General features: G+C 37.0%; 4 protein-coding genes across 6 annotated transcripts in view; 2 read left to right on the forward strand and 2 right to left on the reverse strand.

Moving 5' to 3' along the window:
- Positions 1-2,600: 2,600 nt before the first annotated feature.
- LOC115440651 (malate dehydrogenase, cytoplasmic) lies at positions 2,601-5,309 on the reverse strand. Of its 3 annotated transcripts, none has more exons than XM_030165048.2 (3): positions 5,201-5,309; positions 5,047-5,088; positions 2,601-3,898 (listed from the first exon to the last, which is right to left on the reverse strand). In XM_030165048.2, the coding sequence occupies exons 2-3, from the start codon at positions 5,047-5,049 to the stop codon at positions 2,906-2,908; spliced, it is 996 nt and encodes a 331-aa protein (XP_030020908.1). In that variant the 5' UTR covers positions 5,050-5,088; positions 5,201-5,309; the 3' UTR covers positions 2,601-2,905. The 3 variants fall into 3 exon arrangements, with proteins under 3 accessions (XP_030020908.1, XP_030020909.1, XP_030020907.1); XM_030165049.2 differs by having other exon boundaries at positions 5,205-5,301; XM_030165047.2 differs by lacking the exons at positions 5,047-5,088; positions 5,201-5,309 and adding an exon at positions 4,666-4,780.
- Positions 5,310-6,095: 786 nt separating this feature from the next.
- On the forward strand, positions 6,096-12,985 carry LOC115440648 (leucine-rich PPR motif-containing protein, mitochondrial). The gene is made up of 9 exons (XM_030165043.2): positions 6,096-6,229; positions 6,662-6,849; positions 7,301-7,499; positions 8,111-8,429; positions 8,617-10,173; positions 10,262-10,498; positions 11,058-11,204; positions 11,339-12,053; positions 12,231-12,985. The coding sequence occupies exons 1-9, from the start codon at positions 6,096-6,098 to the stop codon at positions 12,659-12,661; spliced, it is 3,927 nt and encodes a 1,308-aa protein (XP_030020903.1). The 3' UTR covers positions 12,662-12,985.
- Positions 12,986-13,619: 634 nt separating this feature from the next.
- Positions 13,620-24,440, forward strand: LOC115440640. Its single transcript, XM_030165032.2, has 16 exons — positions 13,620-13,998; positions 14,077-14,204; positions 14,286-14,334; positions 14,440-14,563; positions 14,918-14,998; positions 17,458-17,683; positions 18,739-18,780; positions 19,068-19,146; positions 19,929-20,019; positions 21,124-21,258; positions 21,753-21,923; positions 22,330-22,596; positions 22,669-22,747; positions 22,841-23,162; positions 23,588-23,742; positions 24,212-24,440. The coding sequence occupies exons 1-16, from the start codon at positions 13,868-13,870 to the stop codon at positions 24,298-24,300; spliced, it is 2,169 nt and encodes a 722-aa protein (XP_030020892.1). The 5' UTR covers positions 13,620-13,867; the 3' UTR covers positions 24,301-24,440.
- A 43-nt stretch (positions 24,441-24,483) lies between these two features.
- LOC115440642 (actin cytoskeleton-regulatory complex protein pan1) overlaps positions 24,484-27,990 on the reverse strand; it is an 81,822-nt gene continuing 78,315 nt past the window's right edge. Inside the window, exon 5 of the mRNA XM_030165036.2 lies at positions 24,484-27,889. Within this exon, the coding sequence (XP_030020896.2) occupies positions 27,335-27,889 (555 nt within the window). The 3' untranslated portion in view covers positions 24,484-27,334. The remainder of the gene's footprint in view (positions 27,890-27,990) is intronic.

A 27,990-nucleotide genomic window follows, 5' to 3' on the forward strand; every position in this document is an offset into this window, starting at 1 on the left:
CTGTGAATTTCTTGCAACTGCAAATTTGTTATGGAAATGCCATCTGAGTACTTAATGTACGAATTGTTATTCACACCATTTTTTTAACCGGACTCTCCCTCGCCTGTAACGCTTATTTTGGTTTTGTTGAAATGTTTATTTTATAGTCCTCCGGTACTTAGGAGCGGATTTTTTTTGCGTCCGCGACTCCGGAACCCCTCTGCATCCATATTGTGCGCCGGTAAGTACCTACCTAAATATCAGAGGATGATCTTTTTGCAGTGTAATAAGTTAAAAAATAATTAAGTAAGATGTTGGTTTTATATATAATCATAAAACTCCTTGCCGCTTGGCATGGAAAACTAGGCAAGTATTAATTTAAGATCTAGATCTTGTATATTATAAAAATACTACTTCGATATACCTATTACAAAACGTATACTTATTAATCTACTCGAGCGAATAGAAACGTGATCAGAATGTTTGTTAAATGTGTTTAAAAGCGAATTGAAATCGCTACGAAATACCTGACGAAGAAAATTGTTAGCAATTTCTAACCCTAAGTGCTCTAACCACCATTGGTCCTATTGACTCTAGATCCTTATATTATAAGAAACAGAAGCGATTGGACTCTGAAAAGATTTTACAAAAATTAGCGTTTCAAAATCTGTGAACGCAGATTTAATATTATCTTCAAAAATGATTGAAGGTCTCCTAAGATTTTTTTTGTAACTACAACAGAGTAGCAGCGCAAATTGCCCCGTCTCAAAATTCTACCCTGTATACCTACCTATACTGCACTGCCACACATCTCTTTGCAAGTTAATGTTTGATTGCAGTATAAAAGAATAGAGAAATATCATCATCAGCCATATTATGAAGTCCTCTGCTGAACTTGGAACTGGAATGAATCTGGAACCTGGATAAGAACCCAGGGATTCCCTAATAATTTCCAGACGGACCTGTCAAAAGCGGCCAGTGTCCAGCGTGTTCTTGCAACCTCATCAAGTCGTCGCTCTTACGATACTCAACATAATATAAAATTGGTCACAATGTAACTTTCTAAATATAAATTAGAACTTCACTGCTCTGATAAAAAAAAATGTATACAGGGGAAGACCTTGCGAGTATAAAAGCATTTTTCAAGTCTCATTTTACGAATGTAAATAGTTGAATCTAAAAGATCACGTGCATCAGATAAGCAATACAATTATTATAATGATTTATGATCACACAATAAAACTGCTTAACGAAGTTTTTGCTATTATGTAATTTTTTCTGTACTCCTGACGTTTCGAAGACTGCAGCGTTCCGGCTCACGGGGCGACCTCACCGCGACTAGTTGAATATCCGCTGCGTGAAAACGAAGGCCGCAGTCTTAAAAAAATTAACAAATTAATCGCGAAAAAAATGGTTAAGTACTTATGTAATTTTATATCAATGCCATATTATTGTTTATACACCTATAGATACCTACGTACTTATAACATGCCAGATTAGATATTATGCCATGATTAAGACATATTTTTTATCAAATTAAAACGCGTAATGTGTGCTCTAGTCGAGTAAGTACTCGGCTTTTTTATTTAAAACTACCGCATTGAACTGCATTGCGACAATCTCACCGAGACAACACGACGCTCAATAATGGCACCGATTTCAATTTATTGTAATACTTTTATAATGCTGTTTAGCGACAAATATGCCTAGAAAAAGCAACACCTACGAAACCGGACTCTCATTTACGAAGTTTCTGGACTTACCTATATTCTTGTTTAACAAAATATTTATTCGATTTTCGTTAAAGATAATAAAATAATTACCTACTTATGTTGGTTGGTATTCAGCAGATGTTATCAAATTTCCTGGATTAATTTGAAGACATCAAGGGCAATCAATTGATAAAGGAAAGTCATATTCAGAGATGTTCATAGCACAAACTCACGCCTCTATAATCTATAAGAGATACCACTTGACCCATTCCAGCCACCTTCGTCCAAACATTTAGTTGATCCTGTTCTATAACAGTAGCACGGAATTTTCTTACGGGAATGTTTTACTCAGTCGAGTCCAATGGCATAGCGTAGTTTGGGCGACAGAAACGACACTTTTGGGGAGACAGTGTTCGCCTTTTGATGCCAGTAGCCAGAACAAGACAGGGGAAAGATCTAGTTTTGTTGAAATATTCTTTTTTTTATGTCATCTGACGTCTATGGGCTGCAAATTTGGGGCAAATTTCAGCTTATGAAGATAGCTAGTATTCGCCATATTACTTCCTTAGAAAAGCAGCGCCAGTGCAAATCAGATACTAAAAGCACTGATAACCTATATTTTTTTTTGTAATAACGTAATTCCTCTCAAAACTTTATATAATTACAGAGAACACAATATTATTATTTGGAAAGGTCAACAATAAACCTTGTCCCAACGTGGAACATCTTATTTACTTACGTAATGTTTTAACCAGTACCTAAACAAATGGACTTTAGATATCGCTAGAAAATGACGCAATTGTTTAAAATTACATCAAATAATATAAGTAAGTACTGATCAATCCATATCTGACAAATTATTGCGTAAACATTTACATTAGGTGGAATTCGATAAATAAAACGATATCATAATAGATAAAATATCGGAAACTATATTGTAACGATCTTAAACTCGACAGAAAAACGAAATATTACTTACTAGCTACGAATCTCAATAAATTTGTCGCAAAACATTTAATGCATGAGAATTCTGCAAGTATTTGTAGAGCTAAACATAATGATAAAATAAATGTTTAAATAATATCACTTGATCTTATGACCTTCCATGATTAAATTACAATAACCAAATTATAACAATGACAATTTATTGCCAATCAGTAACAAAACATGTTATGTCTATGCATGACATCTATTGCTTAAATATCTATATTTACTCAGTCCTTGCAAACATCGAGGGCCTCCTGTTTCTCTTCAACCAACTCCTTGCCAGTAGCGTCAAGCATTTGGCGCGCAAAGTCGGAAATTGTCAGGCCCTGAACGATCTTCCACTGGCCGTTGCTTACGGTGACAGGGAATGAGAACACGACATCGGGAGGGGCGCCGTAAGACCCGTCCGAGACAACGCCCATGCTCACCCATCGGTCACCAGTGCCCAAGAACCAATCCCTCATGTGGTCCGACGCTGCTTTAGCGGCAGAAAGAGCGGACGACATTTTCCTTGCTGCGATCACTGCGGCACCACGTTTCTGTACAGTCGTGACGAAGGTACCCTTCATGTATTCATCGTCATTGATGACTTGTGCCACTGATTTTTCAGCTCCTCCAATAGTGGCGACTGCGTTAGAAGCGTCAGGGAACTGGGTCGAAGAGTGGTTACCCCAGATGATTACTCTCTTAACATCCTTAACAGGAACTCCAACTTTAGCAGCGAGTTGGGACTGCGCGCGGTTCTGGTCAAGACGAGTCATAGCTGTGAAATTTTCTTTGGGGATTGATGGGGCGTACTTCGAGCAAATTAAAGCGTTGGTATTAGCAGGGTTGCCCACAACGAGAACTTTGACATCCTTACGAGCGACTTTATCGAGAGCCTGACCTTGCTCTTTGAAAATGCGGACATTGGCAGCAAGGAGATCTTTCCTCTCCATACCCTCTCTTCTGGGCATAGCACCGACCAAGAAGGCGGCAACAACATCTTTGAAAGCCTCTTCAGGGTTAGCTGTGGGCAATACTCCAGCAAGAAGTGGGAGCGCGCAATCTGCCAATTCCATAACCACACCCTCAAGGACACCCATCATGGGAGCGATATCGAGAAGGTGCAGGTACACTGGCTGCTCTGGGCCAAAGACAGCACCAGAGGCAATCTGGTAAAGGAGTGAGTAGGCAATCTGGCCCGCAGCGCCCGTCACAACTACTTTGATTGGTGCAGCCTGAAAAACAATAATATTGGTTTTATGATCACTATTCCAAATATTTTCTTTAATAATAAAATAGGTGATATGTTATAGAACAATGCCAATTTCAAAGGTTCTGATTAATATGTAATTATTTTAACCAATTTAAATTTGTAATTAATGTACAAATTTAACTCAAATTTAAATTTCAAATAAAGAACAGTTTATGTGAAACATTTCATTTAACTACCACCAGACAAATTTACAACATAAATTTAAATGTAGCATTAACTACAACTCAATCATTGTAGAAATCTAGTGTTTTGAATTAAGTGTCTATAATATTATGTACATGCCAAGAAGAGTCATTATTCTGTTAAGCTATTTTTATTCCTGTGTTTATTCCTTGGTACTTGAAATCAGTAAATGACATTATTCTATATTTTCTGTAAATTATTTTATTTTCTTGTGTTATTATACAGACATTCAAAGAAGGAATTATAATCAGTCTATGGCTAGAATTAGAATTAAATTGCATACAGAAAATAATAGATATAAAATTCTCTAAAAATGAAATGTAGCAAAGTTCATCTTATGTAAGATTTCATGAAATATCAACACAAATTGTCTGTAAATAACATTCGTAAACATAAAAAAAACTGCATTTACAGCCAAGAATTGTTGCCAAAGATACAACAGTAACTCATAACTTTGAATAGTTGAGCAAATATTGCAACATTACACAACTTGCAGAACTTTTTCGATATCAATTGCGACGAGTTATATAATTAAAAAAACGTTACCATGGAAACTGATTTGTTAATAACAATATCTGAATCCGCAGCAGTTGGTCTACAGCACCAAATAGATGACATTTTACTAACTAGTGATTATGGTACTATCAATTTTAAACTGAGTTTTAAACATAATGAACAAAATGATACAACTTTATCTAAGATCATTTTAACAGATAAAACAATTAAATGCCTACTTGGCAGCCATAATAACCTCTTTGGTATTTTTAAAAATATATTTGCCTAAAACCTGTACAGTTTAGCTCAGACCAAGCATGAGAAAACAACAAGGTCGTCCTTTATAGTTTCTTTCACGTAGGATAAAAACTTTTTTGTTTACGAGAATAACAAAGGTCAAATCAATGTCACTGGAGAAAATTAATAACTCACCATTTCAGGATATCCAGTATACACTTATAAATGGATGGTAAACTGAAATTTCAATGAAAAATAAATTATAGCTTTAGTTTTTTGTAAAAATGAGGTTTTAACAAAAGTTTTACTCTTGGAGGTTTAAATCAATTTTATCTATTTATCAAAGTACCTACGTCCCGGCTTCAGCGATTATTACCAAAGATCAAAGAGTTTCTTGTCTTAACAGTGACACTCTGTCAGACCTGTCATCGATGACCACAGACCAGTGTTTCTACTTATGATTTTGTGTTTACCTTGTATTTTTAAAGAAAAATTCTCTCAAATGTTTGAGAGAATTTTTATATTTATTCCCTCAAATAGAAAGGTTTTAGATGATTAAAAGCTTCCTATTTGAGGGAATATATATAAAAATAGTTTCATTTGTTTGTAAATGAAGAACATGTTCTATACATTTTTTTTTTTATTATTGACGAGCATTACTAGCAGAGGACCAAAATCGATTGAGGCAATTGTTTAAAGTTTTGGTGGTATACTTACATAGTCAGCCAATTATAAATCGTTCCGTGTTGTTTTGTCCGTACTGAAAAATTATGTATACACAGATAAAAGCTTAATGTACCAATTACAAACTATAATAAGAAACGTCTTCCTTTTAATTAGGGTCTGACTGTACCTACTACCTTCGAGATGTACTATTCGAGATGTACGTTCCTATTCGATCAATGGACGCATTTCGAGCTGCTTACTTTTGTCTTATACCTAAAAAATATTTGATAGACTTAAATTTTAGTTATCAGACTGTAGATAGACCATAAGATTACTTACATGCATCAAATGCCGGATTTATGATAAATAAGACAAAAAGCATACAAATATGTTGTTGGACGATGGCAGTATAGAAAATCCGCCTCGGCAACTAAAAAAAAAATAAAGTGACATAACAAATAACCTCTAAATCCTTCTGCAAGAAACCCACTGAAGGAACCTAGTGTTTGTAATAAAGTTCTGTGCATTTTTTGTGAAAATACAGCTGTGAATGTTAATGTGTTAAAAAATTCGCAACGATGTCGTCGCTTCTGAGATCTACAAAATTTGTGCGGTACTTTACTGGTGCGGCGAGGACGCTAATTCTTAACTCAGCTAAGACCGCAGAAGCCAATGCATTTGCTAATCCGAAGGCTTTGTGTGCAGCTAACAAGTAAGTATATATAATATACATAGGACTTATACCATATAGAAGGCATCATTGTGCGTAGTTTTATGAATTTACCTTAATATCTTTGTGATTATATCACACATTATTGCTTACTTTGGGGTTACCTGTATTACGAATTGGGTCATAGAAAAATACTGTGCATTGCTTATATATTAAACTGAACATAATTTAATAATATACGTGTATAGATGTTTTTCTCTAAAAATCAGAATCTGTGTAATCTGTAGTTAGTTATAATGTGTACAAAAAATCTGTGCAAGTATACCTGACATTCAATGTTCCTACCAGAATAAACTTTATAATAAGTATTGTCTTAACTTTTTGGTATTAAGAATTTAGTGACAATCACAGCACAAAACTGGTGTTAGCATTATGTGTGAGGTGACTGTATTTATTAATTCCAATTTTTCCTAGTGTATTCCTGAGAGATTATGCCACAACAAAGAAAACAGAGAGTTTGGAACCGCTGCTGCAAAAACTAGACTCTGAAGTGAGGAGGTTTGGGCGCATCACTAAGAAAGACATTGATGAAGTGTTTGATGAATTGCAGTCCAAAAATGACATCACTAGTTCCCAGTCTCTTCTTGTAATTAGATGTTGCGGTAAGCTTTTTCTATACAGTGGTTATAATAATATATATAATATCAGCCCTGTATTATATACTTGCCCACTGCTGAGCATGGGCCTCCTCTACTACTGAGAGGGATTAGGCCTTAGTCCACCACGCTGGCCTAGTGCAGATTGGTAGACTTCACACACCTTCAAAATTCCTATTGAAAACTTCTCAGATGTGCAGGTTTCCTCACAATGTTTTCCTTCACCGTTAAAGCGAACGATAAATACAGTGGTTATTCACAACAAAATATTCTATCTAAAGGTTATAGTCACTTTAAAAGGAATTATACATTGTATTTTGCTAATAATACATACCTTAAATAAGAAATTAACAATATAACATAATAATTTGTGACACAATAAAATAAGTTCTTTTTTTTTATTTATGATCTTATAATTTTTGCTTATGCTAAAATATAGTTATTTATTATGTTCCAGGTGAGTTAGTCCCGGAAGAGTTACCAGAGCAGAGAACTCTCCTTGTTCAGAAAATATGGGGAGTATTGACAGAGAGAGGCATCCCAATGGACATATCACACTACAATGCATTGCTCAGGGTTTATGTAGAAAATGAACATCCATTTTCACCCGCTCAGTTCCTGGAGGAACTGGAAAGGAAAGGCTTGCAACCCAATAGGTAACTTCTAACAAAATGTTATGACTATTTTAAAAAAAAGGAACTTATTAAAATATGACTTCTTATTATAAAACAAGAAACCTTTTCTAGTATGTATATGAAAATGAAAAGAATAATTTATTATAAGAGATAAGGTTTTTTCAATTTGTATTTATCCTTTCAGACAATAATAGGAAGACCTTAACTAATTTTAGTAGTATATTGATAATTAAATTATAATTAACAAATTCTTCACACTGCACGCAATACTATATGCAAGTGATAACAATCCTTATAACCAATAGGTTATTGTGCCTTTATTAATGAAAGAAATAATAATGTTTCAGGCCATCCAGAATCAGCCTAAGCTATTCAGAAATGCTTCTCATTTGGATTAATATTCATGTTCCCAAACACACAATGGCCTGATTACATTAAGGGTTAAGTGCGGAAAAAGGAGCCTATAATGTCCCCAAATTATTTTTTCCAATGATTTCAAATTATTTCCATGTGTGCTCATTTCTATGAAATAGGCTTATCACAACTTGTTACTATTCTCAACTTCTACACCATTTTGTAAGCTTTCTGGTGCATTGAGCAATTTGAATCCAGCCTCATAATTTTTATTCCAGAGTCACATACCAGAGACTCATGTGGCGGTACTGCCAAGAAGGTGATGTTGAGGGTGCAACGAAAGTTCTGGAAAAAATGCGTGAGCTTCACATGCCAGTCTCAGAGCCAGTATTGAATGCTCTTGTGATGGGCCACGCTTTCCATGGAGACACAGACGGCGCTAAAGCCGTTTTAGAAACTATGGCTGGTGCTGGTCTCCAACCATCTAACAGAACCTACACTCTACTTGCATGTGGATATGCAAAGCAAGGCAATATTGACGGTGTGCAAAATGTGATCAAAACGGCCAAAGACAAAGATGCTTTTATGACTGATAAGGTAAGAGTTTCCAACTACATTGATTGTTTGCTGATAAGATAGTCAGTTCATTTTCTATAGATAAATTTTATGCTTTTCCATATACCAGAGATCGTTGAAATGAGTTATTGCTGTGTTTAAGTTCCACCCATTATTTTTTTATAATTTGGAACTAGATCAGAAATTAATTTACTTTAATATTTTACAGGATATTCTAGACATCATTGAACATCTGACACTTGGTGGTCATGGAGACAAAGTAGATCAGCTGTTTGAGCATTTACAAAAAGGTATTGGTTATAATCAAGATGTCTGCAACCTTATTCTTAGGTTGCTAAACAAGGGACATGACGATGTAGCCAAGAAAATAATGGGGACAATGCCAAGGGCATCAAGTACAGGTGATACTCCATTCAAGGGAGCTTTCTTTATCAAACAGCTCCTACGGTTAAACAGATCTTCAGATAATATAGTTAAGTCATGCAAAGAATTAATGTCCGAAAATTTGGTACCCAATGCCCTGTATATTGCTACGGAATGTGCACTCCAACAAGGCAATATAGAGTTGGCTGAAAAATTATTTGATGAATTACATCAAAATGGTGTAGAAATTCGACAGCATTACTACTGGCCACTGCTTGCTCATCGAGGAAAAGAAAAAGACGAGGAAGGACTCCTACAGATCATCAGGAATATGACCACTAAGGGCCTTGCGCCATCTGGTGAAGCTCTTAGGGATTACGTCATACCCTACTTAATAGGCAAGGATAAACCTCACGAAGTTATACTTAAGCTTCAATTAGCAAATGTGCCTGTGATGCTCGCTGCCAGGAACTTGATCATCGAATTATTGGAATCAGGTAAAACAAAACAGGCGGCTGAAATCGCGTTACAATACAGACCGAGAGGCCAATACGCTTTATTTGCTAGGTCTCTTATTGGCGCATTGAACAAAACTAAAGATATTAAATCATTTGTTACCATATTGCATGTGATAAGTAGCAAGCCAACAAACATTCAAACGGAACAAGATTCCGCTAACGACGACGTGCAAGAAGACGACAATGATATCAACGAAGTTGGTCGCATCGTTAAAACTGGTATTAAATATATTTCCGCTCCCGAAATGCGTGAACAACTTTTAGAAGCGTTATACGCTAAGGGTATTCGGATTTCAACGGAAACTGCTGAAGCCATTGAACAATACCTTGGTGAAAATATGACCACAAATCAATCGAATCTGCTGTCAAAACTGACTTCATCCGACCTTGAGGCTGTTCCAATAGAAAGTAGTCGTCAAAGTGGACTCCCTCGTTCACCTGTTCAATTAGAACAATTACTTGCTAAGATTAATGATACGGATAACAACTATAAAAACCGCATACGTAAGCAGCTTATCACAGCGTACATGAAAAACAATGATGTGGACAAGTTAGATATGTTCCTAGAACAACTGAAATCGACAGACTTTACACTATCAAATGGATTGCTCTCTCAACTATTTGAATTCTATTGTGAAAACGGTGACATTGATAAGGCCCTTAAATGTAAAGATCAAATTTTAGCTAACTCTCCAAATTTCGTATTTAGCAGATTTAAAAGTATCATAATGGCGTATGCTTTGGTCAAAACCGATAGGTATGACGAAGCAGTTCAATTATTAAAGGATAATAGGCCTAGTGAGTTGGAAAGCGCAGGCTTCTTGTTGAATTCCAAATGTTGGCAATTGTTGAACACATTGGCTGAGAAAAAGGATGAGGTTAAGGTGTGTTATAATAAAATTTGACATGGGGACTTATTTTCCTTTACATTTTAAGTTTTTTTTTAATAAGTATTAAATTACGTTTTTGCAGGTGAAAGAGATGACCAATATTCTGATTGAAAACAATTATGTAGAGCCGTCAAATGTAATCTTAGGACCATTAATTAAAGTGCACATGCTGAAAGATGACTTGGAGAGTGCACTAAAGGAATTTGAGCATTGTTGCAAGCAATACAGATGCACCCCTTGGAAGGGAGAATTGATGAAAGTGCTCATCATGCGGGAAGATGCTAACAAATTGCAATGGCTGGCAGATATTAGCACTCAGGTGGGATATTTAATTTTGTAGTAAATCTTTAAGGGTTCGCATATTAAAATATTTCTGTCTATAGTTATATTTTGACATAGATTTACCATTTCATATACTTAGGTGCCTAACTAAACGGGATTGGATGGATGTAATAAGGTCAATGTAAGTGCAATAGTGAGGGGACTATATTATAAAAGAAGAATGTTCGAAAATGCTTCTTACCAATGTGTTTTGTGGCGTGGAGAGTTTTCACTTTGTGTGAATTGCTCTCATATATCATATACATCTGAATAAAGCAGACAGAATTTCAAAGTCGTGACATCGACGAAAATTTAAATATGAAATATAATAATGATAAAATTACAATCGCACGAAATGATTCCAAGTACAGCACAATGTAGTTATTTATTAAATAGTGATTTGAATAGCATTGAAACATTTTGAAAAAGTGGTTCTAAATGCATTGCCACTTTTTCTGGGCATGTTAAATGAATATATGTGACATTTTACAACAGATGACCATGATGTACGTGAAAAAAAAAATATATATTTTCTAATTGAAAACTGTTATTTGCAGATCCATGGTGAAGTGAATATACTCCATGACTTGGTCCTAGCCTTCGTTGAGTGCGGACGACTGCGCCAGGCGCGTCGGATTCTGGAGACGCCCGGCCTGCAGACGCGCAATCGCCGCTTGGAAAACGCTTGCCAGAGATATGTTGAGGTAAAGATATGTAATAATGATAACTCACTAGCATGTTGTAAGTTTCATATGTTGTTTAAAACTCAAATAACAATTATTGAGTTAAAAAGTGTTAAAATGACAATGAATAAATTGTATTATATTATGTATTACAGGAAGGGAAGTCAGAACATCTCGAGGGACTCCTCGAGGCGACACGTGAATTATCACACATCGATCGCTCGAACATTTTCTACCATCTACTTATCAGCTATTGTAAGGAAGACCAAACTGACAAAGCCCTTGGTCTCTGGACAATACTTCAAGAAGATGGCGAAATCCCAAGCGATCAGTTCCTTCAACACCTGGGAGCTCATTTAAAATCGAAGAATAGAAATGTTCCATTTGTAATACCTGAAGAAATACTTAAGAAAAATGGAAGTAAAAAAGAAACAAATGCCAAAGTTAATCAGACACAAGCAGGTGAAAGCATAACGAAAAACTCAGTGTCTTCACAAATCGAATCACTGATTAATGAAGGAAATTTGGATCAGGCCACAGACATAACATTAAAAGCTTTTGAAGTTGGAAATGTGCCAAAACACACGGTTTTGAAGTATTTATTGAAAACTCTGGGTGAGGCGGGTGAGGTTGAGAAAATTCAGCAATTAAGCAAATACATTAATGAGTCCTTGAGACGGCGATTGGCGTTTGACAACAAGATGATTCTGGCGGTGTTCAAGCGAGGTGCGGCGTCGCAACATGTCGACAATCTACTTCAGTCAGTAGAAGCGGCACAATCACACGATGAATTAAAGACGGCTCTAATCAAATTTCCAAGAAGCACTGCCCTGGCTTCAATAATTGACAAACCTGAGGATATCAAAAAATGTAAATTGTTTATCAATATTTAATCTTAAATGTACCAATTATTTTTGTATTTATATTTCATACTGAAATCAGTCAAAGATCATTATATTTATTTAACAATAATTAATTATGATCCCTCCATTTGCTAAATCATTCTTACTAGTGTATCATAGTTAATAAATATACTCTAATTTTCAGGTAAAGAAGTAGCCGAAATTGCCGCAACAAAAGGTGACAATATTCCAATTAATCTTATATGGATGGAATATATTCTAGCTGGTAAAGACAAAGAGGCACAGGAAATTTGGGACAAATATCTTATAAAGGCACCAGTTGTTATCTTCAGGAGATTATTACAAGCAAGCCACACATGTAAAGACCCACAAATTATTGAGAAACTTATAAGCACACTTGAAACTAACAAAGTACTACAACCGTCATCACTCGGCAATGCCTACTCTAGATTAATAAATTACCATGTACTGGAAAACAATTTGGAAGATGCCCTTAAGGTTTTAGAGAAGGCAGTGCAGTCAGGATTGCAGTTAGCAGATATCAACAAAACAAGTTTAGCAAGATTGAAGGCGGCTGCAGAGACGGCGGGAAAAGAGTTTAAATACTCTGTATAAATATTAAGCCATTGGAGTTTCCAGGGCTATTTGTGTATGCCTGTGTTAATTTGTTTATGAATGTAAATATGGGTGAAATAATAATCAATAGAGGTTATATCTGTCTAAACTTGCTTTATAAAAATAAACATCCTGGACATAATATAATGCAAAATTTCGAGTTAGCTTATTTGTATTTACAGTATTTCTGTCATTGTCATTGTCAGTCACTTTCAACTACATTGATATATGAATACTAAGCAAAATAATAAGAAACCAAATACTGAATTTACAATGTAGTTTTCAATATTAATCTTTAATAAATTATTAGGTGGTTAATAAAAATGCATTTTTAATTATATAACTGCTCACACATGAAAGAAAGTATTGTAGTAATATTTTTTTCAGTTGAACTTTCAACCCTTGACCTAATAAGTACATTAGCTGCAAACTAGTCAGTCCTGGCATCAATTCCAAGCTTGTATAAGTTGCAACACTGGGTAATCACCCGGAAAAGAAAATTAACACGATTTTACCCACTAGATCCTCGAGACAGGGTTGATGTCAGGCATAACTAAGTCCAATACTTACTGCTACTTGATGGTATAAGTGTCCTGCGCCGACCACACTACAGGGAAGGGGATAATGACATTATATACTTAGCTTTATCGATGCAATTGATGGAAATATCAATTTAAAACCGATCGAATTAAATTCGTTGTATGTAAGTATTGATCAATATAAAAGAACTGGTTGGCGTTATGAGTTTTCCGACACATTTTTTTTATTAAACGCCTAGAAAAATAATAAGTGCATATTATGCTGCAGGACTATGTACTCTATCGCCCGTATTCGTAATTAATTCTGTACATTTATTATAAAATATGATTTTTACACAATTTATCATTAAATCAGAATATTTAAATTTAAAAGCGGTGCAGTAGTAAAAAAATATATAAATTATACAACATCCCGGGTGTAACGTGGATGTGACCATATCATAAACGTCTTTTTGCCATAATGTGCTCAAAAAATTGAGCGGATCGCCAATATTACAGATTGGCGACTTCCTGTTATTGTGACATTTAATAAAGGCGGGAAAACAAGCGTCATTTCCTTGATTTGTTACATTTTTTAAGTTTTAGTTAACGAATACAATTTCTGTAAAAGTTTCAAGAAAATAATTTTAACTTCTGTGATAAAAATAATACGAATCGTTGTGCTAAAATGTTTTACCCAGTGGACTCGTTGAAAAGAGGTGGAAGATTTTATTTGTGCTGGGTTGCAGATTCCTGGCCTCTACGTTTTGCTACAATAACTCATCGGCAGCTTTGGTCTCAGGACGTCCGTAAAATATGGTAACGTAATACTTTTTCTATAATATTACAAAGAAACGTATATAAGAAGAGGCATGTTACCTATTCGTGATGTTACAGTGACGATTTGTTGAACGTAATGACGAATGAGTCCGGCCGAGCTACGAACCGATTTTCTTTACGTCTCAGCTCTCAATTAATGCGAGGACTAGTAAGACTCTACCAGAAAAAAGTCACAGTGTTTTTAGGTAATTATTTTTTCATAAAGTTGTATAAAAGAAGAGCATTCAAAAGTGTTCATAACTAAATGCTGCTTAACTTAATTTCAGGCGAACTCTGCATGTTAAATGCCCATGTCATTAAAAATACGAATAGAAAGTAAGTTAATTTTATTTTGAATTGTTTTTTATCTAAACTGATGCTTGACACTTAGCTATTATTTTTCCAAATTTATAACACTATCTTCTACAATATCTACAATAGATGGACCATACATAAAGTAGCTCCGACAAGTGTTGCGCCTCAGCAGTTGCTAATAGAAGACATACCGCAGGTGTTAATACAAGAGGAGCCTGAAAATGAACAGCGGATTGAGGAAATGATTCAAGTATATCTGATTTTACTTATAGTTAAAAATGTTTATATTTGGGGGAAATTAATTGAATTATTGCTGCCAATATGAATTTACTTTTCATTTTGAATTAAGAGTTGATACTCAATTAAACATAGTATTGTTAAATGGGTATAATTATGCAGTTACTTAAATAAAAAACAGATTTAATTAATTGAAAATAATTTATAATATGACCAACAAATTAGATCAGTATAAAATTTTTAATACAAGAGTATCAATAAAAAAAACCCACCCCGGTGTACTTACCTTTTTATAGATATTTATGTCTACATATTTGTTTTAATATTTAATATAGTACAGCTTTTGCCATTGCATTTGGTTTTTTAGAACAGTGGCAATGTGGTCTCAAATATCCAAGAAATAACTCTAAAGGAAGCTGCCATACCTGACCATCCACAACCCATTAATGTAAGATTTTCAGCTTATTGTTTGATTTAATAACATAAGGGGAACATAAGGGGATTTCCCCAATACATTTATAACATTAATGCATGAATGATAGTCCTTAAGTGTAACTAGTCATTTAAAAATGTATAAATTCACAAAGTGGATGGTGGTAATCGCTGCACATAATACATGGCTTGTTCATTGTGCACTTTTTGAACTCAATATATATATCTATATTTATTTTTTATATGGACACTGCGAAGTGGACCTACTGCACCAGATGGTATGGACGCCGGGAGAGGGGTGCACCGCCCTGTCCGTAACAAATAAAAATAATTAGATGACAATGCCAACTATCGGCCACAGAGGTTTTATTATGGTTTAGCATATGCAATTACCCGAGCGATTTATATTTGAAAAAAAAAATATGCAGATGCACCTCCCTAAAAGTAATCTTGGCGGCGCCCATTCCAGATGGTAACTGATTTTTTGATTATATTCTATTATCAAAAAGTTTTGATCCACGTATGAGCTAATACGTTCAGGCTGTACATAATCTATACTATTATATAAAGCTGAAGAGTTTGTTTGTTTGTTTGTTTGTTTGTTTGAACGCGCTAATCTCAGGAACTACCGGTCCAAACTGAAAAAATCTTTTTGCGTTGGATAGCCCTATGTTCGTGGAGTGCTATAGGCTATATATCATCACGCTATACCCAATAGCAGCGGAGCAGTAATGCCTAATCTCAGGAACTACCGGTCCGAACTGAAAAATTCTTTTTGCGTTGGATAGCCCTTTGTTCGTGGAGTGCTATAGGCTATATATCATCACGCTATACCCAATAGGAGCGGAGCAGTAATGGCTAATCTCAGGAACTACCGGTCCAAACTGAAAAATTATTTTTGCGTTGGATAGCCCTTTGTTCGTGGAGTGCTATAGGCTATATATCATCACGCTATACCCAATAGGAGCGGAGCAGTAATGCCTAATCTCAGGAACTACCGGTCCAAACTGAAACATTCTTTTTGCGTTGGATAGCCCTTTGTTCGTGGAGTGCTATAGGCTATATATCATCACGCTATACCCAATAGGAGCAGAGCAGTAATGGCTAATCTCAGGAACTACCGGTTCGAACTAAAAAAAATCATTTTGTATTGGATAGCCCTTTGTTCGTGAAGTGCTGTAGGCTATATATCATCACGCTATGACCAATAGGAGCAGAGCAGTAATGGCTAATCTCAGAAACTAGGAGTTTGAACTGAATAATTCTTTTTGTGTTGGATAGCCCTTTGTTCCTGGAATGCTATAGGCTATAATATATCATCACGCTATGCCCAATAGGAGCGGAGCAGTAATCGCTAATCTCAGGAACTACCGGTTCGAACTGAAAAAATATTTTTGTGTTGGATAGCCTTTTGTTCGTGGAGTGCTATAGGCTATATATCATCACGCTATACCCAATAGGAGCAGAGCAGTAATGGCTAATCTCAGGAACTACCGGTTCGAACTAAAAAAATCATTTTGTATTGGATAGCCCTTTGTTCGTGAAGTGCTATAGGGTATATATCATCACGCTAAGACCAATAGGAGCAGAGCAGTAATGGCTAATCTCAGAAACTAGGAGTTTGAACTGAATAATTATTTTTGTGTTGAATAGCCCTTTGTTCCTGGAATGCTATAGGCCAGTGGTTCTCAAACTTTTTAAATGACGGAACCCTTTTGGGAAGCAAAATACTTGATGGAACCCTACAATAAAACAATTGTTTTTATAAGTGTATTTTTTATTAATCAGCATAATAAAAGTACAATGTCACAGTTACTAATTATTATTGAGAGAGGTGTTTTGATTTTTTTTTTCTAAATTCTTGCGGAACCCCGACAGAGGTATCACGGAACCCTAGGGTTCCGCGGAACACACTTAGAGTATAGCTGCTATAGGCTATATATATCATCACGCTATGTCCAATAGGAGCGGAGCTGTAATCGCTAATCTCAGGAACTACCGGTTCGAACTGAAAAAATATTTTTGTGTTGGATAGTCCTTTGTTCCTGGAGTGCTATAGGTTATATATCGTCACGCTATGACCAATAGGAGCGGAGCAGTAATAAAACATGATGCAAAAACGGGGACAATTTATTAGTTTTGAGAGCTTCTGTTGCGTGCGCTGCGTAAACGGTTAAAGTTATGCAACAATAATGTATGACGGGATTGTTCCTCTTAAAAAGTTCTATAAAAATATATCATAAAACAAAGTCCCCCGCTGCATCGGTCTGCCCGAACGTTGAGTTTAACTCAAAAACTACCCAACGTATTAGGATAAAATTTGGTATGGAGACAGTTTGAGACCCTGGGAAGAACACAGGCTCCCGGGAAAATATATAGCGTGACTTTTATAACGGAAAACTTTAGCCCGAAAAACTTTATAACGCGGGCGGAGCCGCGGGCAAAAGCTAGTTTAAATATATTTCGAAAAAATAGGATGGTTTCGGTGAAGAAAACCCGGAACAAGCGATGCCAATGTTAGCCGAACGCACATTAGAGTTCATGTTGCAAGCCGAAGGCTCAGCTATACAACACAGTGGGCTTGAGTTGGTGGATAAGTCTCAAGATAAATCGCACGATAAGACCCAAGATAAGTCGCGCTTGGCACTCGATCCACAGATGGAGAGGATCTCTGAACATGATGTTTCTATGTTTGGGGGAGGTAAATATATTTGTATATATTTCTTGGCTATTTAAGTAGTTGATTATGGATATTTTGAACTACTTATAACAAAATCAATTTCTTTCTCATTGTAATATTAGTATTTAAAAAACTACTTACAAAGTGGCAACACGGAGATTCAACGCTTGATTTCAAATGTAGAACAAGTTACACAGATGTGGCACCCCGGATGACGAGAAGCCTAAAATGAGTGTTCGCGAGTTTGTAATCGAGTAATCGTGCCAATATTTGTTTTGGATTTGTCTATTGTGAGACAAAGTTCAAAGTGTCGAAACTTCTTATATCCAAGGTATAATATTCGTACCTTCTGTGGGATCTGGACTATCGACTATTTACATGTACCTATAAGTATATTAAGGTGTCCGTTGTTCCTATCTTAATGACTATAGTCAAACGTTACGTGCCTGCACTGTCTCGATAGTGTCCTCAAACAATGGCACTTATTAGTTACAGACTGTATGGAATTATCTAGATTCTAGAACCTACAGGTACTGAGAAAGGGGAGCAGGTGATTTTTCACGCCAATGTGCTCGTACCACTTAAAACCGTCTCGATGGGTTCTTGAAAAAATTTACAATGTAGGCACAGCACTGTACATTACTTTCGATAGAATTTCGAAGGAGACAATAAATTAGTGTTTAGGATTATTTAAAGCTTTTATTTAATTTTTTTTTTAAATGTAGGCTTTAATTTTTGGAATCCAAGTTAATTAACCAACCAAAGATCATGCTTAAATTTTAAATAAAAGTTCACAATTTATATTGCAAACTCACACTCTCTCTCTCTCTCTCTCTCTCTCTCTCTCTCTCACACACACACACACACACACACACACACACACACACACACACACACACACACACACACACACACACACGCACGCACGCACGCCTGTATCCCTGGTAGACAGAAGAGCAATCATGGCACCCAATGTTCGCTTGTCGGACGGAACACGTGCCATGTGTTAGGGGGCGATACTCTTATTTTTATTAAATTGATTAAACGAGGGTAAATAATGTCTACTTTAATTGCAGTTACTGGAGAAGGGGTACTCCCAGTGCCTGATATTGAAAAAGGTACCTAAGAATTTATTTACTTACTGAAAATTCCTCACCTTCAGTCCCATAAATTAGTTTTCTTTAATTATAATTTATTATATTACGATTAAGGATGCTTACTTAATACTAGACTCCAATGCACGCATATACAGAATGTAGTCATAGTATTTTACCGCATTTAAACATTATTATTTTTTATCGTCTATGAACTCAAGTAAAATGTCCTAATTTTTGCTTAAAATCCTTTGTATAACAACCACCATTCATATAATGTTATTTCTAAACATTAAACCGATATTCCTCAGAAATCCCCGATATACCCGAATTCCCGAATCCTGAACCAGCTCCCAACCAGCAATCGGAAATGTTAGTAAACGTATTGAGGTATCATAATAATTGCGTAATTTTATAAATTCACCTACATTAATGTTATACCATCATTCCTTTTATATCCTACTTAGTCCCAAGGTTAAAATCTGTACAAAGTTCGACCCTAAAGTGAGAGACGTACGAGCTTTAAAATCGCGGTAAATAACATGTACTTACGCGACTCGATTTCGGCGACACACAATACGTTAGCTTAGCTTCATATAGTGTTATGTAAAACATAGACGAAGATGTAATTGGAGAGTCTGGGTATTTGAATGGTTAATTTAATATGCCACATGTAAGAGACGAGCTACGAGCAAAATTATAAATCGGACGGATCGCCGAGGAATTTGCTCGGTGATTTTAAAGAACACTTGAAATGTCGCTGAGCTATAGGTACTCGTATTTACCACAACATCTGTCACCCATTTAAAAATACAGTTAAGAATTGTTTAATGTAAGTAATTAGTTTTCTGATGAACAAAAAATATAATATAGTTTTAAATATGGTGAAATGTTGTAAATTTTTTATAAAGACCAAGTACATAAAAATTTAATGTTTTCTAAAAAAAATCTCGATTTAGTACGCTTTACAAATCGATTTCGGCCTGGGATATAACAATAATTCGTTATGTATAAAGAATAAAATGTACATATACTTACCTCATTATAATTAAAGTGTGTATTCAACACTATCATAAAGTATTTAGAAGTTCGCACCATTATAGCTATCATTTAGTTCGTGTCCATTATCACTATGATTGTTGTACTTCCTAAAGACTAATTTTGTAAACCAGGCAAATAACGGAACAAGATGTCGTTATCTCCAAAGTCGATACCACAAAAGCTGTTCAGGAACGGGTAGAGCCCATGGAAGTTGAGTTAGAGGTAAGTATACTTGTAGGTGTATTGTTTATTATTTAACGGTGAAGGAAAACTTCGTGAGGAGACCAGAGGGTCTATTTCGAAAAACGAAATCCGTAATTTCAGATGACGGATTATACGTTATGTTACTACAAAGTGTTACGGATTGGATCCGATCCGTTCATCGCAATATTTCAGACATGGAATTTGTAAGAACTTATGGGGTTTCGCCATCCCTTTTTAAGACTATCTGCGGGGATAAAGATCCACTGCTTTCTTCAAAAAAAATTAGGGGAATTGATCCTACCACTAAGGTAAGCTACAGAACGGTGACGGATCAAAAGTTATTTGGTAGTAGAGTTAAGTCCGAATTTCGTGTTTTCTTCGTCTCGGACAGACGTTTTGACGTTCGTTTTTCGAAGTAGACCCTCTTCACTCATGACAATTTTTCATTGTAAATTCGAAGGCCGGAGTGATGGTCTAAGGCTTAAAACCCTGAGTAGTAGAGGAGGCCCGTGTCCCATGAGGCCAGCGTGGTGGTCTAAAGCTTAAAACCCTCGGTAGTAGAGGCCCGAGCTTAGCAGTGACAGTATTGGCATAAGACTGGTATTATTATTGGTGGAATTAGGCTCTTATACGTAAGTGTTGTAGGTGAAAACGCCTTGCATCATACTTCAGGGCTAAAATTAAGTAAAATTACAACCAGATAAAAACAATTTCTGGTATATAAACGCCTATGTTTCATTTAGTAGTAAAGATTAGTTTACCTAATTATTTAAAATATCCAAAATAATACAAACTTGTTTTCTGATAATGTATACAGATCTACCCCATCAGAGCTATTTTACATTATACTGACGTAGCACTCGCTTTATTGAAAAGAAAATGATTCCGCGCGACACGCCGAGTGAAAGAGCATAACATAATACGGAAACAACTAATCCGCACTTGCAAAGCATGCTCATTTATATCGGAAAATAGCCGTTTCATTACCAATATTACACTAAACATAGCCTAGTTAGAATAATGAGTATTTTGATTTTAGGTTTAAAAGTTTAGGGTTAGGCCCAGATTTTAGGATTTAAGTGTTGAGTTAGGTCTTTAAAATAATGGTTCGTAATCGTGCAGGAATTAGAAGAAACTGAGCCAAGGCAGAAACGACGCAAATTTAAAAACAAATTGATTATCGACAAGAATACTAAATTGAGTGGAAATTTTCTTCGCGCCAGAATTTCCAATATTGCTGTGGAGCTGCGATGCGAGGTACGGTACACTTACTTTACATAGGTACACATAATATTAATAAGGATTAACATTTCATAAATTATAATATTTTATACTTAGTAGAATCAATAAAATGGTATTTTTGACTATAAAAAAGATTGCACAAAATACCCCTTTAAATTAACTTTTTATTGTATAAATTAAAACGCCTCTGCGGTGTGTACGCCTATAAAGCAATACTGGTTAAATATCTTACTGTAGATAATAATGACATTCAAATAATATTTCATAAAGCCAATAAAACGGTGTTATATTAAAAAATGTTCTGTGGTATTTGAATTTTATTTTCATTAATAGTATCAGTTTACATAAATTAATACAACTATATCTGTAATCCTTATTATAAAATAAAGGAATCACAACACAATACAACATGTACCTAACAATTATTTAACTCACTACACAATTTCATACACTTAATCATAATTTGTTCGTTATAACAAATATTTCAGTTATGTAACTACCCTCAATAGGACAGTGCAGACGACATAGTGGATCTGCGCGTGCCGTGGGACGTGTACTTCAGTCGGCCGACCCACGCGGGTGATAGAGTCAGCTCCAACTTGAATCTAGACATCACCAGGCTCTTCATACGAAATCTCGGAGTTGTTGGTACACGAACGCTGCCTGAACGAGAAATGGAGGTAAATTTTATAGATTTAATTTGATTTACTTCGCGACATGTGATAGTATGTAAATGTGTGCTTAGTGGCGTCCTTGACTAAGGTTTTGGGCTGATTTTGCGGGGCCTTTTCCCAGATTATTGCAAGATTTTTCTTTTTGTTTGAAGACTGACACTATATGTGTGATCAATGAGATGCAAAAGTTGCAATGTTATGGTTTTAGTTTTCTGAATTCAAGAAATTACTCGCTTGAAAAAATATTGTAATACGGCGAGTCCGTATTGTAGTGGGATAAGGGTAGCAGAACACTATTAACGTCTCATACAGAACGTGACCATACCTCTTTTTAGTCCTTCACGAATTGATTCCCGTTTAACTTATAAAGTGATGGCTTTATAGCTATGTTGAAGTAAAAAACATGTTACAGGAAGCAAGAGAGCGACATCGTATGTACACGAGGTCCGTGCTCGAGAGAATAGAGGAGGTCGAGGAACCGACTGCCCACGACAAAACACAAGCGCCGCAACTAGAACCTGCTGAAGTCGACATCTCAACGAGATCTGTGGACGTGACCGCACCGAGAGTGAGTGTACCTCAACAAGAACTTGATATATCGGAACTGCCCACGCAGAAACTTGAGACTCTGTCACAGCAGGCAAGAAAGCGTACGGGTGAACCAGAAATCGTGACCACAGTAAGTTTTCTATATGTATTTAATTTGTTATTAAATTTTGGTAATGTTCTAAACATTTATCTTAACTTCCAGCCGAAACGACAAAAGTCGGGATACATTTCATTTAGAATAAGTCAGCAGCTAGCCACCGAATCCCCCGTTGCGATTTCAGGTAAAAGCCTTTACCTTTAGATAATATTATTATTATTTTTATTCATTGTTTGAAATTTTTAACGCGAACGTAATTAACTTTGTCTCTATTTAGAAAACGAAAAAGAAAACGTAACTATTGAACAACCATCGCCAACAAAACGCGCACGACGAAGTACAGTTCTAAAGGAAATTTCGCAAGTTGAAGAAAACATAACCGCTAAAGATACTGAGAAAAGCGTCACAGTGATGCTACAACAAGCCGGGTTAGCGGATATAGAGACGTATCAACCGGTCGAAATAGAGCAGCGAGCGGTTACCCAAAAATCTCAAAGGCATAGGAGCGAAAGCTCTGAAACGCCGTTGGGCAGTTTGGATAGAACTAGGGTGTCTCTCGGAGACTCGGAACAGACGACAGACTCGAAGAGATTTATACGGTATGTTGAATTTTCGCTTTTGAAGCTAGATGGTAGAGCTGCATCAATTTATTTAGCAACATCGGTGTATGGTTACACTTGTTTATAATTTCACAAAAATATACGTTACTTATGTAATAAATAGCTTCGCTATTGTATATCGTATTATCAGGATTGCCGAAAACAGAATTTGAGAGATCATCAATGCAATGAAAATTAGGTATTGGAATATTTCCTAGGCTTGAATGATCACCTCTGGAAAGTTTTTTTTGTCTGGAATTTTACTTGTATTAATTAATTTACAAAACTAGGTCTTTGGAACCGGATATGCACATTCTGATCTCGGTACGCGACTACTTAATTAAGTCATTACAACGGGTTTTAAACTTTGTGTATGGTGATCGTCTTCCGGGCGGTTACAAATATCCTATTTTCTTTCTTTGCAGTGATCAGTGGGGGACAGAGGGCACCATGGTAAAGATATTGAAGTGCATTAAGGCTGAAGTGATGCCGGTCACTGTAAGAAACCTCATAGCAAAGGGACCAGTCATATTCGGCTATAAGAAAATCATTGCTGCAAGGTGTTTCACCTCCATGTTGAGTAAGTTTATATTTTATATTAAACAAAAGGAAAATAAAACTTATGTAAACAAGTTAAAAAAAATCAAATTCCATTTTTTTTTCATTGTTCATCAAACGATTACAAAAACATAACTGACAATATAATTCAATTTTCCTTTTTTTATTAGATACTAGCTTTGCTCGCGGCTTCGCCCGCGTGAAGGAGTTTTCCGGGAAAAAAGTCCCACTATATATTTTCCCGGGATCGTAGCCTATAACCTTCCCAGGGTCTTATACTATCTCATAATGGGATAAAAAGTATCGTATGTCCGTCTCCTGGTTCTAAGCTAACTCTCCACCAATTTTCAGCCAAATCGGTTCATCCGTTCTTGAGTTATAAATAGTGTGACTAACACCACTTTCTTTTATATATATAGATTTACAATTACAGTGTATGGCAGTTTTAATAACAATTCGAATACGTTGAAAACATGTTTTTTTTGTTTCAGAGCTAAAACAGCACGGCTTTATAAACGTTATAAAAAATCCAGACACACTTGAAATAGAAGGAGTTATGTTGGGACCAAAGTTCGATTAGATCTCGCTCATTCATCTACCATTTTGATCTCATTTGTTTTAATTTAGTAATGTTGTTTTTGTTAAATATGCTTTATCAATGTTACTAATGTTTTTATATTTTAATATTGTGAAATACCTTGATGACTATTAAATAATAGTTTTAAACCAAACTGGTGATTTAATTTGAAATAAAACTCACTAATGGATTGAACAATTTATTTGAATAATTTGTATATAATAATGATATGATTTCTGTACAACTTTACACAAGTCATCAACTAGATTCAAGTCAACTAGATAATTTTATGAGTATCTTAACAATAGGTAGATAGTGGCTTAAAATGTACAATTCCTAGTAGCGTGAATGAAAGCTGTACAATAAACAGTTGACTTAAATACTTAGTTATTACATATCTAACTTTACATACAATACAGTCATTATATATTTAAGAGTTGGAATATTAATTGATACCTACCTAGTAGTTAACTTAGTAGCCTTATCTTTTTACATAAGAATTAATATAAAAAAAGAAATTACAAATAAGGGTTTTGTATGGAGTGACCCTACCTTGAAATATCACTATCTTTTTCATATTTATTTATACAAAATCAGTCTCCTACTATTTGTTACCGAGCTCTGCCGTATGAAAATGTTTAACACTAATTAAACAAACTAATTCTCAATAATCTTATAACAGAAAGGCAGTCATGCGTTGTGGCATCAGGACGTTCAGCACTGGACGTTTGAATATTATTCAACAAGTACGCTACTAAACAGTTATGCCACATCGATAGATTCACCGTGTGAACAAGATATAATGTTTTACATTTATTCCACGCTACATATACAGCAGAAACAACTTCGGACACGCATCAACGTTTCACAGCCTTACTACAGTCGTCCCAAGCTCTCACTCTATGTATAAGTTACAGTCTGCCCATGCAGGCTCAGGAATGACAATATTTAGGATAAATAGCTACCATTGTTTGCACATCATTTATGGAACATCGCAACCGATTATATAAGACAGCATGTATATACTTTTCATCATTCACAACATAACTCAATCGATAAATTCTTTTTATTACATTTAAATTAAACATTTGATTACTTTTTTACGCTTATTTGATAGAATACAAATCATAATAGAGACCATTAAAAATTGCTATATATTTTTTTTCACATATGACTAACTGCGACATTAACTAACACAGGAGACGAGTAATGTAGGCGCGTGTAGTCCGGCGCGGGGGGGACCATAGCGATAACATCCAAAATCGGTGACACATATCACAGACCACTAAGTTACTCCTAAAAGCGTTTTTTAAAACTTGGAATGTCACAGAAACCACTTTTAACGAAGGGTAATATGATGCCATGTTATCTTGCATGTTCTTACGGCGCGAGCGAGTCGCTGTCATAGTCGTCATCGGCGGCGTCAGCGTCTGCGTCCGCGCAGTTGATGCTTTCAAAATACTGTTGTGGCTTGCCGTTCCACAAGGAGTCCGGTGACGGCGCGTCGTCGAGCGAGTTGTCGTACAGCAGCGAGCGCGCCAGCTCCGCGGCGAGCGGCAGCGGCGGCGAGTAGGCGCGCGGCGCCAGCGGCAGCGGCCGGGAGCGCACGGCGAGTGGCGCGAGCGGCGCGAGTGGCGCGAGTGGCGCGAGTGGCGGGAGCGGCGCGAGCTGCACGAGCGGCGCCAGGCGCGACACGCGGCTCACGTACTCGGCGGCGGCGGCCAGCGACGAGTCGCGGTAGCGCTCCCAATCTGAACTGTGACCCTCCGAGGCTTGTTCGGTAGTCTGTCGAAAGTCCCGGCGGTTACTGGCGGAAGCGGGCGGAGTGCCGGGTCCCGCGCTGCGGTCCCGCACGCATCAGTACCGACGCTCGTTGTCACTTGCTCCTCGACGCTTTTGGAAATGTTTGCAAATTGCGACCGGCGAGTGTAGACACTGATGCGTACAGAGATGCATTCGGTGCAAAGTATGTTGTGTGATCGAAATATAATCGCGTGTATCTTCAATGAATGTGTGTCAGGCTCGATACTGTCGACTGAACATCCGTGCATCAAACGCTACTCTCTCGTACTAATGATAAGTAATATCTACTCGTGAACGACTTCAGTATAGTCTACGGCCATGTGAGAGCATTGGTCGTTGTGTTACGGTGCTCATTCCATTGGTTTGCCATTATGCCACTATGTCAGTAAAAATAAAATTATAATAGAACTTAACAACCAAATGAAATTACAATAGTTATGGTATGTATTTCTAATAAACTGCTAAGGCAACAAAATTAATGAACCATATTCTATTATGGTTAAAGGCAAATCCACATCGCACTTACCACTTTTACTTACAATTTCTATAAACATATCAAAATTGCAAAATTAAACACATTGTTGAAAGGATTTTAGACACATCAGTGTAGTTACAATGAGTTATGAACAACAAAATTATTAATTATTTATGTGAACAAATACAGTTAAAATCCCAAGCCAATAAAACTTCTTTAAAGTTACCGTTTCACAGGATATAAATAATTATAATTAATTTGGTATTACACAATTTTTAAAAGGCAAGTTTTGGGACTCTTTTAATTCATAATCCAAGAAACGGTAACTTTTACATGGAATGTGATGTTTAAAAAATAATGTGAACATGAACAATAGTGTGCGGGATAAAAATCAAACTAGCTCAACTGTGTGTGCGTCAAGCGACGGATGATGTTCTTCGTTTTTTTTTTGTTCATTTACAGTGTCAATAAATAATAAAAAATGCTAAAGCAAGGTTGATTTTTATACCGTCACATTTCGGTAGTTAGTGACGGTAATGACCGCTCTCGGGGGGTGCGCTCGCCTACTCTACGCATCAAAAATAAGAGAACTGAACAAACGGCAAACAAAGCACCGCGGGAACCCGGCGGCCCAAGCGAAATAAATCGGAACTGAACCAAACTCACGGTCGACATAATGGCATGTCGCGTCCGACCCCGCACCGCCACCGAGACGCGGGCAGTGCACTCTCACACGGTGGGTTAGCTCGGGGCCGGCCCCTACGAGTCCTTAAAGAACCACGTGTTCCAGAACGAGCGCGCGCGCACCTTGGCATCCGCCGCCGGCGCGTCCCGGCGCCGCGCCTCGCCCGCGCGCGACCGCGCCGACGCGCTCGACCGCGCCGACCGCGCCGAGTGCGCCGAGTGCGCCGACGGCGGCCGCGGCGGCGCGCTGCTCGGCGGCGGCCGCGGCGCCGCGCCCTTGTGCGCCGCATGCGCAGTGTGCAGCGGGATGCGCGACGGGCGCCCGCGGCGCGGCGTCTCGCTGATGCGCGCGTCCTCGTCGTCGTCGTTGCGCTCGCTGGCGGCGCTGCGATGGCTGCGGTCGAGCCGGTCGCTGCGCTCGAGCCGCTCGTGTCGCTCGAGCCGCTCGTGCCGCTCGTGTCGCTCGAGTCGCTCGTGTCGCTCGTGGCGCTCGTACCGCTCGTCGGGCAGCGGCAGCGGCTCCATGTCGCGCATGCTGCTGTGCGCGTCGCGCCGCTCGTCACTGCGAGCGCCCTCCAGCTGCCTGACACGAGCGCGCGCACCTTCCAGTTCTATGCTCTTCTCCTCGAGCTGCAATAACAAAATATTTCAGATAAGTGTCTGTATCACTAATCACAATTCTTACATATCAATAACAACGGGAAATTGATATACTAATTGGTTATTATTAC

This window comes from Manduca sexta, chromosome 24, assembly GCF_014839805.1.
Source record: "Manduca sexta isolate Smith_Timp_Sample1 chromosome 24, JHU_Msex_v1.0, whole genome shotgun sequence".
NCBI lineage: Eukaryota > Metazoa > Arthropoda > Insecta > Lepidoptera > Sphingidae > Manduca > Manduca sexta.

Excerpts from the sequence above, each read along its gene's own strand:
- LOC115440651 (XM_030165047.2), bottom strand. The coding sequence starts at position 4,737 with ATGTCATCTATTTGGTGCTGTAGACCAACTGCTGCGGATTCAGATATT. Across the intron at positions 3,899-4,665 it reads TTAACAAATCAGTTTCCATG|GCTGCACCAATCAAAGTAGT; the intron begins GTAACGTTTTTT and ends ATTGTTTTTCAG.
- LOC115440648 (XM_030165043.2), top strand. The coding sequence starts at position 6,096 with ATGTCGTCGCTTCTGAGATCTACAAAATTTGTGCGGTACTTTACTGGT. Across the intron at positions 6,850-7,300 it reads TCTTGTAATTAGATGTTGCG|GTGAGTTAGTCCCGGAAGAG; the intron begins GTAAGCTTTTTC and ends ATTATGTTCCAG. Across the intron at positions 10,499-11,057 it reads TGGCAGATATTAGCACTCAG|ATCCATGGTGAAGTGAATAT; the intron begins GTGGGATATTTA and ends TGTTATTTGCAG.
- LOC115440640 (XM_030165032.2), top strand. The coding sequence starts at position 13,868 with ATGTTTTACCCAGTGGACTCGTTGAAAAGAGGTGGAAGATTTTATTTG. Across the intron at positions 21,259-21,752 it reads CTGTGGAGCTGCGATGCGAG|GACAGTGCAGACGACATAGT; the intron begins GTACGGTACACT and ends TACCCTCAATAG. Across the intron at positions 23,743-24,211 it reads GTGTTTCACCTCCATGTTGA|AGCTAAAACAGCACGGCTTT; the intron begins GTAAGTTTATAT and ends TTTTTGTTTCAG.